This window comes from Choloepus didactylus, chromosome 17 (genome assembly GCF_015220235.1).
Source record: "Choloepus didactylus isolate mChoDid1 chromosome 17, mChoDid1.pri, whole genome shotgun sequence".
Lineage (NCBI taxonomy): Eukaryota > Metazoa > Chordata > Mammalia > Pilosa > Megalonychidae > Choloepus > Choloepus didactylus.
In genome coordinates, this window is record NC_051323.1 from 55462263 (window position 1) to 55475094 (window position 12832).

The 12832-nt window shown below is 34.6% G+C and overlaps 1 protein-coding gene across 1 annotated transcript in view; it reads left to right on the forward strand.

Moving 5' to 3' along the window:
* Positions 1-12832, forward strand: part of STRN (striatin) — a 181872-nt gene that overhangs the window by 57725 nt on the left and 111315 nt on the right. The window contains 2 exon segments of the mRNA XM_037806627.1: positions 10166-10244; positions 12537-12704. Coding sequence (XP_037662555.1) covers positions 10166-10244; positions 12537-12704 — 247 coding nt within the window.

The window sequence follows — 12832 nt, forward strand, 5'->3', positions numbered from 1 at the left end:
TAATAAAAGACCTCAATTCAATAACCTAACTTTATTACTTGAGGAGCTAGAAAAAGAAGAGCAAGCTAGACCCAGAGCTGGAGGAAGGAAGGAAATAATCAAGACTGGAGTAGATATAAACAAAATAGAGAACAGAAAAACAATAGGGAGAATTAACAAAATCTAAAGTTTGGTTCTTTACAAAGATAGATAAAATCAGAAAACTTTTAGTTAGACTGCAAAAAAGAGAGAAGATACAGAGAACTAAAATCAGAACTGAAAGTGCTGACAATACTAACAACCATACAGAAATAAAAAGGATTGTAAGAGGATATTATGAACAGTTTTATGCCAACAAATTAGGTAATTTAGATGAAATGGACAAATTCCTAGAGATACACATATTACCTAAATTGACTAAAGAAGAAATAAAAAAAATCTCAACAAACCTAAAACAGATAATGAAATTGAAATAGTTTCAGGACCACATGGCTTCACTGGTGAATTCTACTTAACATCAAAAGAAGGATTAATACCATTCCTTCTCAGAATCTTCTAAAAAGAGGAGGGAATACTTCCTAACCCATTCTGTGAGACCAGCATTACTTTGATAGCAAAGACATAAAGATAACACAAGAAAAGAAAATTACATACCAATATCCTTAAAAATATATAGTTGCAAAAATCTTCAACAAAATGCTGATAAACCAAATCCAGTAGCCTATCAAGTGCAGTTTATCTCTGGAATGCCAGGATGGTTCCAAAAAGAAAATAAAACACTGTAATACACGATGTTCATAGAATGAAGGATAAAAAACATATGATCATCTCAATCAATGCAGAAAAGATATTTGACAAAAACCAATACCCTTTCTGGTTTCACTTAGAAATTCAGGAGTAGAAGAGAATTTTCTTTACAATATAAAGGCATTTATGGAAAACCCACAGCTAATATCACTCTCATAAGATCAGGAATAAGATGAGAATGTCCACTGATACTGCTGATTTCAACATTGTACTTGAAATTCTAGCTGGAATAATTTGGCAAGTGTGCCAGTTTGAAACTATTATGGACCTCAGAAGAGTCATGATCTTTTAACCCAGTCTTGTTGGGTGGGACCTCTTGATTGAGTGTTTCCAAGGAGATGTGACTCATCCTACTGTGGGTAATACCTTTGATTAAATTATTTCCATGGAGGTGTGGACCCCACCCATTCGGGGGGGGGGTCTTGATTAGTTCACGGGAGTATTTAAGAGAGAAGCTCACAGCCTTTACAGACTCTGATGCTTGCTCATGCTTGGATATGCTTGGAGACAGCATATCTAAATAAGGACGTTTGGAGATGCTAAGCTGAGAGATGAAGCTCACAGTTTGCCCTGGAAAATCTAAGAGAGGACCTCCAGACACTTAGAAATGTCCTGGGAGAAAGAAGCAAGGATGCATAGGAGCTGAGAGAGAGGAGCTAAGAGAGAAACTGAGAGAAGCATTCTGGAGGAACCCATTTTGAAGCACAAACCAGGAGCAAAGGACCAGCAGATGTCAGATGCCTTCCCAGATGACAGAGGTGTTCCGGACGCCATCAACCATTCTTTAGTGAAGGTATCCTCTTGTTGATGCCTGAGTTTGGACACTTTTATGGCCTTAGAACTGTAAATTTGTAATCTAATAAAATCTCTTTTATAATAGCCAATCTATTTCCGGTGTTTTGTATATCAGCAGCGTTAGCAAACTGAAACAGCAAGAAAAAGAAATAAAAGGCATCCAAATTGGAATACTATGCAACTTTCACCACCATCTATTTCCAGACTGTTTCCATCATTCCAAACCAAAAGTTATACTCATTTAGCAGTCATTCCCAATTTCTACTTCACCCACCCCTGGTAACCATTATTCTCTCTTTTTTGCTTCTATGAATTTGTTTATTCTCAGTTATTTCATATAAGAGAAATCATACAATATTTGTCCTGCTCTATCTGGCTTATTTAAATTAGCATGATGTCTTGAAGATAGCATATACGGGCACTTCACTTCTTTTCATGGTGCAATACTATCTCATTGTATGAGTATACCACGTTTTGTTTATCCATTTATCTGTTGGTGGATACATGGCTTGCTTCCACCTTTTGACTATTGTGAAAAATGTTGTGATGAACATTGAGGTACAAATATCTGTCCAAGTTCCTGCTCTCCCTTCTTTTGAGTATATAGCTAGGAATAGAATTGCCAAGCCTTATAATTCTGTTTAAATTTCTGAGGAACTGCCAAACTGTTACCCATAGTGGCTGCACCATTTTACATTCTCAGCAACAATGTTTGAGGGTTCCTAGTTCTCCACATTCTCACTAACACTTATTATTTTCTGTATTTTTTTTTCCTTGTTAATAATAGCCATCGTAGTGGGTGTGAAGTGGTATCTCATTGTGGTTTTGATTTGCATTTCTCTCATGGCTAATGATTTTGAGCATCTCCTTATATACTTATTGGCCATTTTAATAGCTTATTTGGATGAGTGGTATTCACATCCTTGGCCCTTTAATAAATTTACTTTTTTATTTTTTTGTAGGTGAGTTGTAGGGGTTCTTTATATATTCTGTATATTAAACCCATATCAGATAAATGGTTTCCAAATATTTTCTCCCATTCTGTGGGTTGTCTGCACTTTCTTGATAATATTTTTTGATGCTTAAATGTTTTTAATTTTAACGAAGTCCATTTTGTCTATTTTTCTTTTGTACTTTTTTTTGAAAATTCAGTTTTATTGAGATACATTCCCATATCATACAGTCATCTGTGGTTGTACTTTTTTTTGTTATTCGTAGAATTTTTTAGTGATAAAAATGACACTGAGCTATTTAATATAGCTTATCTTAAGCTATTTGAAGCATGCCCTGAAATCCTACATGAAAGAGTATAAGCTGAATTTTTTTAATTGTGAAATGTAACATGTATCTAGAAAAGTGATAACTTTCAACATATGATGTAACAAGTAGCAAGTTTCAAAGAATGTTATGGGTTACAGTACCACAATTTCAGTTATTTCCTTATTGTGAAATATAGCATATATACAGAAAACTGATAGTTTCAAAGTACAGTTTAACAAGTTATTAGAGAGAAAATTTCAAAGAATGTTATGGGTTATAGCTCCACAATTTCAGTTATTTTCTTATTGTGAAATATTACATATTCAGAAGGATAACTTTCAAAATACAATTTAACAAGTAGCTATAGAGCAAATTTCAAAGAATTTATGAGTTACAGTTCCACCATGTCACCATGTTAGTTATTTCCTTCTATTTGAATACCCTAGAAATTAAAATATATCTGTGTGTGTGTGTGCGCACGTGTGTATGTATATAAGATTTAGTGTTCGTAATCCTTTGTTAAGTCTATCTTGTCTGTTGGTATGCCTCCCTCTTGTTTGATCACTTTCTCAGTCTTCAGGGATATCTGGGCAGTGACCACACTAACTTGTTCATATTGAAAAGGAGTGTCAACATATTATGGGGAAGCAGGATGTATCTGGTTGATGTTCTTGAAGAGGTTGTTGCTTCTGGGTTTTGGGACTTATCTGGCATAGAACACTCTGGAGGATTTACGTTGCTGAAAAATAAACTTAGTGAAACTTTCATAGAGTCTCACCTAGGGACCTGGGTATTCTTTAGTATTTTCAGGACTACTGTTGATTAAGGCTTGGCTTACTGCGACCATTTGGAATATCTAGCTGGGGCTTTCATGAGAGTAACCTCCAGGATGGCTTCTCAACTCTATTTGAAATCTCTTAGCCACTGAGACCTTATTTTGTTACCTTTCTTTTCTCCCTTTTTGGTCAAGAACGTGTTCTCAATCTTTTGATGTCAGGGTCAGGCACATTCCTGGGAGTCGTGTCCCACATTCCCAGGGAGAGTCACTCCCCTGGGAGTCATGTCCCACAAAGGAAGCAGGGTAATGAATTTATTTGCAGAGTTGGGCTTAGAGAGAGAGAGGCCACATCTGAGCAACAAAAGAGGTTCTCTGGAGGAAACTCTTAGGCATAATTAAAAGTATACTTAGCCTCCCCTTTACAGCCATAAGTGTCACAAGGGCAAGCCTTAAGATCAAGGGCTTGAATTATTAAGTAGGGGGATCCTAATTTCACATAGTGTACGTTCTGTCCAAGATAAACAATTAATGTCTCATATTGTCTCCACCTAGTTGTACAGTCATCACTCTCAATTTTAAACATTATCATAATCCCAAATGCCCCAAAGCTCTTATCAGTCCCTAATTACTTATCTCTAGTATTAGTGTGGTACTGGTAAGGTATTCCTACTAAATATAGTCTATAATATGCAATTGGTAGTTTTTCCCATATATTACTCTGTTGTTAACTCTTTGTACCAGTGTCGTACTTTAGAAGTTGATCATGGAAACACTTATTTATATTTGTAGTGCTAATCTGTGGGATACATGCCTTTAAACAACCCCTTTCAATCATGTTCACCTTCAATGTGGTACTGTTACTTATATTCCCATTAACAAACTGTCATTACCCCTGTCCGTTTAGATACCTTTAAGTTCACCCTTATTAACATGTCTGTACATATTATGTAATCATTTCCCTTCAATAGCGTCTGTCTATCTCTAGTTCCCCTATATTCTATATTATAAGACACAGATTTTACATTGTTCAGGGAGTTCATATTAGTGATAACATACAATGTCTCCTTTTGTGTCTGACTTATTTCATCACTATTATGTATTCAATGTTCATCCATGTTGTCATGTTTCAGGACTTTGTTCCTTCTTACTGCTTCGTAGTATCCCATTGTATGTATATACCACATTTTGTTTATCCACTTATCTGTTGAAGACAATTGGATTGTTTTCCATCTCTTGGCAATTGTGAACAATGCCACTGTGAACTTTGGTGTGCAAATGATGTTTATGTCACTGCTTTCAGATCTTCAGAGTATGTACCTAGAAGTGGAATTGCTGGATTGTAGGATAATTCAAGATCTAGTTTTCTGAGGAACTGCCGAATTATCTTCCACAGCAGCTATAGCATTATACGTTCCCACCAGCAACGAATAAGAATTCCAATTTCTCCACAACCTCTCCAGCATTTGTAGTTTCCTGTTTTTTTTTTTTAATGGCAGCCATTTTTATTGGTGTAAGATGATATCTCATTGTGGTTTTGATTTGCATTTCCCTAATAGCCAGTGAAGGTGAACATTTTTTCATGAGTTTTTTAGCCATTTGTATTCCCTCTTCGGAAAAAGTCTTTTCATATCTTTTTCCCATTTTATAATTGGGCTGTTTGTACTATTGTTGTTGATTTGTAGTATTTCTTTATATGTGCAGAATATCAGTCTCTTATCTGATATATGGTTTCCAAACATTTTCTCCTGTTGAGTTGGCTGCCTTTTCACCTTTTTGACAAATTCCTTTGAGGTACAGAAGCTTTTGATTTTGTGGAGTTCCCATTTATCTGATTTTTCTTTCATTGCTTGTGCTTTGAATGTAAGGTCTAAACAGCTACCCTCTATTACTTGATGTTACCCCATATTGTCTTCTGGGAGTTTTATTGTGCTGTCTATTATAGTGAGGTCTTTGATGCACTTTGAGTTAATTTTGGTATAGGGTGTAAGGTAAGGGTCCTCTTTCATTCTTTTGTTATGGCTATCCAGTTCTCCAAGCCCCATTTTTTGAAGAGACTGTTCTGTCCCAGTTCAGTGAATTGGGGCCTTATCAAAAATCAGTTGACCATAGATCTGGGGGTCTATTTCTGAATTCTCAATTCAATTCCATTGATCAGTATGTCTATCTTTATGCCAATACCATTCTGTTTTGACCATTGTAGCTTTATAGTAGGCTTCAAAATCTGGAAGCGTAAGTTCTCCCACTTTCTTCTTCTTTTTTAGGATGTTTTTGGCAATTCGAGGTCCCTTCCCCTTCCAAATAAATTTGATAACTGGCTTTTCCAAGTTGCAAATTGGGTTGTTGGAATTTTGATTGAATTGCGTTGAATCTGTAGATCGGCTTGGGTAGAATAGACTTCTTAATGATGTTTAGCCTTCCTATCCATGAACACACAATATCTTTCCACCTAATTAGGTCTTCTTTTATTTCTTTTAGTGACATTTTAAAATTTTCTGTCTAGAGGTCTTTTACATCCTTGGTTAAGTCTATTCCTAGGTACTTGATTTTTTTAGTTGCTATTGTGAATGTAATTTTTTTTTCAGTGTCTCTTCAGTTAGGTCATTACTAGTGTATAGGAACATTACTGACTTTTGTGCATTAATCTTGTATCCTGCCACTTTGCTGAATTTATTTATTAGCTCAAGTAGCTGTGTCTTCGATTTCTCAGGATTTCCAAATGTAAGATCATACCATCTGCAAATAATGACAGTTTTACTTCTTCCTTTCCAATTTGCATGCCTTTTATTAATTTATCTTGCCGAATTGCTCTGGCTAGAACTTCTAGCAAAATGTTGAATAATAATGGTGACAACGGGCATCCTTGTCTCGTTCCCGATCTTAGGGGAAAAGCTTTCATTCTCCCATCGTTGAGTACTATGCTGGCTGTTGGTTTTTCTTATGTGCCCTTTATCATATTGAGGAAGGGATTTACATATCTCATCTCACTGAGTTCTAGCCTCCATGGTTTCTGAAGAGAAATCCACTGTTGAAATTTTGTTGAGCATCCTTTGTTTGTAACAAGTCATTTCTCTCTTGCTGTTTTCCAGATCCCCTGTCTTTAGATTTTGACAATTTTGCCATAATGTGTCTTGGTGTAGATTTTTTACCGTCTATCCTATGTGGAGTTTGTTGAACTTCTTGGCTGTATATGTTCATTTTTTTTTTTTTTTTGTCATATTTGGGAAGTTTTTGGCCAGTGTTTCTTCAGATATTCTTTCTTCCCCTTTTCCTCTCACTTGTCCTTCTGGGACTCTAATGATGTGTATGTTGGTATGCTTTATGGTGACCCCTCCCACAGGCTCTGTTTCTTTATGTTCATTATTTTTTCTCTCTGCTCCTCATACTGATTACTTTTCATTTGTCTTGTCTTCAAGTGTACTAATCCTTTCTTCTGTCTGTTGAAAGCTGCTGTTGAATTCAACTAATGAGTTTTTCATTTCAACTACTGTGCTCTGCAGTCCCTCAAATTTGTGTTTGGACCCTTTTTATAATTTCTGTATCTTTGTTTTGCTCAGACAGTGTTTTTTTAATTTCCTTAATTCTTTGTACATGGATTCCTATAGCTCATTAAACATGTTAAAGACAGGTAATGTAATATTTCCAAAGTATGTGCATCCTCAGGGATGGTTTCTGATAAATTATTTTATTTCCTGTGAATAGGACATTCTTTTCTCTTTGTGTGCTCTATAATTTTTAGTTGAGAAGCTGGCATTCTGAGTTCTATGGTTTTTATAAGTCTGGAAATCTAGTTTTCCTATTTCTCTGGGATTGCTAGTAGTTTTTGTTGTTGGAGGGCTTCTGCCATCAATTTTTGACTTTTCCAAACTACTTTTGCTCCCAAATGGGTAATGGAAAGAAAAAAGAGGGAAAAAAAATGGGTACTGCTTCTTTAAGTCTCCTTAGCCACTTTTGCCTGAAGGGGGTTTGGAACAATCACAACTCTCAAGTCAGCCTCCAAGCAATCTGAAGTAGCTAACCCATAGCAGCAATCAGTAATCAGATACACCCCCAGATTTTGGAGGACTAGATTTTTATAGCCCACCGTGGCACCAGCAAGTTGCGCTGAAAGCCCTGGCTGGGCTGCAGTTGCCCCTGCTGCCTGCCATGCTGTTGAGGGAGAGGAGTGGTAGCCACTGCATGGAGGGTGAAGTTCACTGATACTAACCACTGTTTACCAGCCTCTTCCTCCAGCTCTTCCACTAGACTCCACAGTTTCAAAATAGTGAATTCAGACAGTTTCTGCTAGTTCAGTAGTTGTTTTGGTGGAGAGACTGATTCCTGAAGTTTCTTGCTGCACCATCCTTCCCACAGTCCTCTTCAAATACTTTTAATATTACCAAAAAATTAAAGGTTTATCTTTTTTAAGGTCCTCAGTTTTATACATTGTCACTTTTTGAACTTGATATGGCAAGAATGAATCTGATTGTTGATGCTTTTGAAAGAACTGGGAGCTTAGCCAGAACTGGAAAAGTTAAGTTGATTTGTGCAAAAGAGATTTACCTGTGTTTTTTTTTTTTTTTTTTAAAGCCCTAATATTACTCAAGGATTCAGATTTCATCTCATTATAAGAATACATCTTTTTTTTTTTAAAGAGGTTTGGGTATATTATTTTTTTATATTTCTTTTGCAAATTATTTTATTTATTAATTTACATACACTAAAACTCATCCATTTTAGTGTTTTTACACATACATACAGTCTTGTAACTACTACCTGTGTAGCCAACTAACCCTTCCCTTCCCACTCTTACCCCAGTCAACCACTGATCTGTTTTCTATCCTTATAGTTTGTTCTTTTCCAGAAAGTTATATAAATTCTAGAATCATACAGAGTGCAACCTGTATTGGGTCTGGCTTCTTTCACTTCCCATAATGCATTTGTGATTCATTCATGCTGTGTGTACCAGTAGTTCATTATTTTTTCTTGCTAAATAATATTCTATTATAATGGATGTATTACACTTTTATAGTAGCTGCCAAAGTATGTAGAAAGCAATTGAGTATATCTGAGGATGGTGTAGAAAGGATTTTGGCCTATTATGATGAGACAAATTAGATGACCTGAATGAGCTTTTCGTATCTGAAATTTTTAAGGTTTTTTGAATTATAATTTTAGACATGCTTACTTGGCAAGAAGAAGTTACTCACTTGACTTAGGAAGGGGACTGCCTATGGAGCATATTATGTTACGTACACAGTTCCTGAATTTGTAGTTCAGCGGAAGCAAGATGTATTGTTTCTCTTTAGTAATGGGACACTGTTTTTTTGCCTTTCTGTATGAAGTCATCCCAAAGTAATGTACCTTTTTAGTTTAACTCAGTTTTCCTCCTTTTCTTACCTTCTCCCTCCAAGTCCCACCTGCCAAATCTACTCTACTGCTATTTCTATGGAATATCATGGAGCTTGTCTGGGTTATTTTAGAGTTATTTTAAGAGGAAAATGAATATGTGAGCTCTATTTCTTATTTTGATTTACTTATTTCTGATATTTCTTATAAGTATATTACAGCATATGGAGGAAAATGTTACTTCAGGTGCTTGGGCTCTGGAGTCAAACAGATGTCATTTAAATTCTTATGGCTGTGTTTCTAATTAAGAAACCCGAAAGTTAGTCTCTAAACCTACCTTGACTTTCTAATCATTAAAATGGCAATAGAAATAACACCTGTCTTTTGAAGTTATAAGGATTAAAAGAGACAATGTATATGTTTTAACAGTGTTTTGAATACAGTAGGCATGTAGCATATGCTAAATATCAGATATCAAAAATCAAATTTTTCCAGTCTTTCTTGTATGTCCACTGGAATAAGACCTTAGAAAGGTCAGCTGTTTCTTAAAACTCAGTCAAGGGTTGATGAAAAGCATGAACTTTTTTGCATTGCTAGGTTGAGCCATAGTGTAATTTGGAAATTTTTTAGTCAGTGCTTATCCTGAAGAAGACTTTTTATTTTATCAAATTTATGAAATGATTTGTCTTCTATCAGATGATGAATTTAAGTTTTAAAAGGCTAAGGAGACTTTCATTCAAAGAATGCCTTAAAAAAATACTTTAGGTATTCATTTGATTACTAGTCAAGGAAGTAGATTTGGGTTGAAAATATTTCTTATTTATCTACTCTTTATGACACTGGCTTTTCTACCATCCTTTCTGTATTCTGTTTTAGCTCTAATGCATTGCATCATAGTACTTTTATTTGGCCCTTATTATGCGACTTTATTTTTTAAGTTTGTTCTGGAGAAAAATTCTTAGACTAGCTAAAGATAGGGAAAATATCTTTATTTCAGTTCCCCTTCTCTAAGGGTAATCCAGCAGCAATAATGAATTTAATATTAGTTTTGTTATGGAAATTAGAATAAAAAACAGGATTTACAGTGTCCTAAAACATACCTTACAGTTGTAGTTTTACATATCCTTAATCTTATAAATTTTTATTGGACATTTTCTATGAAGCAAGATGCCCTCTAAAATGTAATAGAAGTCAGTTTTATTATGATTTAATGTTTTCCAGATGAAGGTAATGAAACAGAGGTACAGCCACAACAAAACAGCCAGTTAATGTGGAAACAAGGTCGACAGCTACTCAGGCAGTAAGTATCCCAAATTCAAACTTAAAAATTGACAGAGGAGAAAAATATTATTGTGAGAGTATTTTTTATTTCCAACTAAATAGAATAATTTTGTTTCTTATATTACCATATGCTGCTGTGAAAAAGCGCAACTGAATTACTCTTTCTTTTTCATATTAAACTTCTCCCCATGGTGGAATATATTTTTCATTAAATATTAATAAGAATTATCCATAATAAATCCTCTTTCCATAGTTTAGCATCATCAAGAAGAGTAAATTTTTTAACTTCTTAATTTTATTATACACTTAAATTTACAGTTAAAGTAATTCTTGGCCCTTAAAACTACACTTTCTTTGCATATTTTATACATGAATAATGCATATGTTTTAATATAATCACAATCAATGTTTACATGTTATTTCATGTTGTTTTTAAATGTTCTATATTAAATACAATGAAGAATTTCTCGAATTCTCCAAATTTGTAAATATTACACTAATCTATACTTTCTCCTATAAAATGTATATTTGAGACTAAAGAGGAAGCAAAGCTGGGTTGAGGTTCAAATGTCTGGTGGTGGAGTAGACCCACTCACCAGCTCATGCCTGAACCTTGCCTATCACCTTTAAAAATAAGATTCAGGTTTGTGCCTAAGAAAAACAAAATTTGTTACCTGTTTTGGCCATGGGGTTGCTTGTGAATAGTCTAAACCTGTGGTCTCTGCAGTTGGGTACATGCCAGCCATTCCCTTTGAGTATGCGAAGAGAATATTAAACATTTCATATATCTGTTTTATCTATAAAATGTGGAAGGAAATGAGACTTAATAATGCCCTCACTTTGGTCTTAAATATGATTTATGCATTTTCCTTTAATAAATAAATTTCCTAACATGCTGATCTTTTTTTTAATGAAAAAGTGGTTATCATAGCGGGTTCTCCAAAGAAATATTTTCAAAAACTTAAAAGATCCGTAACTTGCCCCTGAAAGAAGAAATGCAACATTTTATCAATGAGTGAGAATGTAACTATTTAGTAAAACTAACTTTACTTTACTTTAGTTTAAAAACAGATATTTATAATGCGATTTTGTTGCCACATTGAGGTATCTATCAAATATTATTTGTTGAAAATAGAAAAACATAATACCTTTCTATTAGTATGCTTGAAGAATTGTTTAAATTTAGGCATGTAGGAAATTTATTACCCCAATTTTAATAAAAACATTTCTATAGATATTGGATGGGATTGAAAAATGAGTAACTTGTTTTGATAGGATACACAATCCTTTTTGATCGTGTATCTTCATGAGATATCTCTCTCAGCTATGCTAACTATAAAACTGAATCTTGAAATAAACTGAACTTAGATGGGTTATCTTATCCACCTTTGTTTCATCAATAGATCCAATGCCTTCTTATAAATTAGTGTTTAACATTTGTCTGTCACTTCTGTTAATGGCATTTGCCTTTTTTCACATTCTTGCCACTGCCGCATTTGGTCTCATTTGGACAACATTGGTATTAATAGGTATTGCGTGCCTTCTATATGCCAGACACTGTACTGGGTGTACTTGTAAGGGAAAGAAAACTGAGGTTTAGGAAATAGAAGTTATATGGTCAGTAAAGTGGTAGAAATGAGTTTTAGACCCAAATTTAATCTTATTACAAAGCCTACACTAGGCCACTGCTTCTCTGCAACACACATACATATGTGTGCATGAGCGCACATATACACTCACTTCCCACATCCCACAATTTTAATTTAATTGTGTTCTATTTATATTTTAGAGTTAGCTCAAAATTGAAACTTCTCTTCTGTAGAAAGGACTCTTGGGAAAATACTAGCTTCTTGTATGTCGTGAAGGAAATCATGTATGCCTGAAACATTGTCCCTAGATCTCAAACAATTGATCCAGTAACACTTAGCATCAGAAATGTAAAAAACAGAACACTACTGACTTACTATTATAAAACAGTAATTCAGTAGGACCTAGGAGTGACCTTCCTTCAATTCTGCCTAGAAGAGAGAATATGCTATTAGGTATATTAAAGAACAACTTCTTCTTATGATAAATGTAATGAATAGTGTATTGTATAGTTCTTTGATTTTTCTCAGTGACTGTAGAGACTGGTACTGCAAGAGACAGCCCCATCTGCAGCTGGAAGATTATTTATTAGCCTTATTAGCACAGCACTGGACTGTTGAGTCTTAATGCAGGCAGCAAATTTAAAGAAATGTTTTTATTTACATGTTGAATTACCGAATACCGATTGTGGTATGACTGAATTCTAAGGATCCTCTTTATGCAGGTATCTACAGGAAGTGGGTTACACGGACACTATTCTAGATGTGAAATCTAAACGAGTGCGAGCTTTGTTGGGCTTTTCAGGTGATGTCACTGACAGGGAAGTTGACAAAAATCAAGACTCAGTTATAAATGGCACAGAGGCTGAAATTAAAGAGACAGCAATGATTGGGTAAGTATTTTGTTTGGAAAGTGTTTTATTTTTAACTTCAGTTTTTATTAAATTGATTTTTGGTTTTATGGGTGATACTTGTACTTTTAGATAATGATATAGAAATAATTATAATTAAGTTTAGTAAA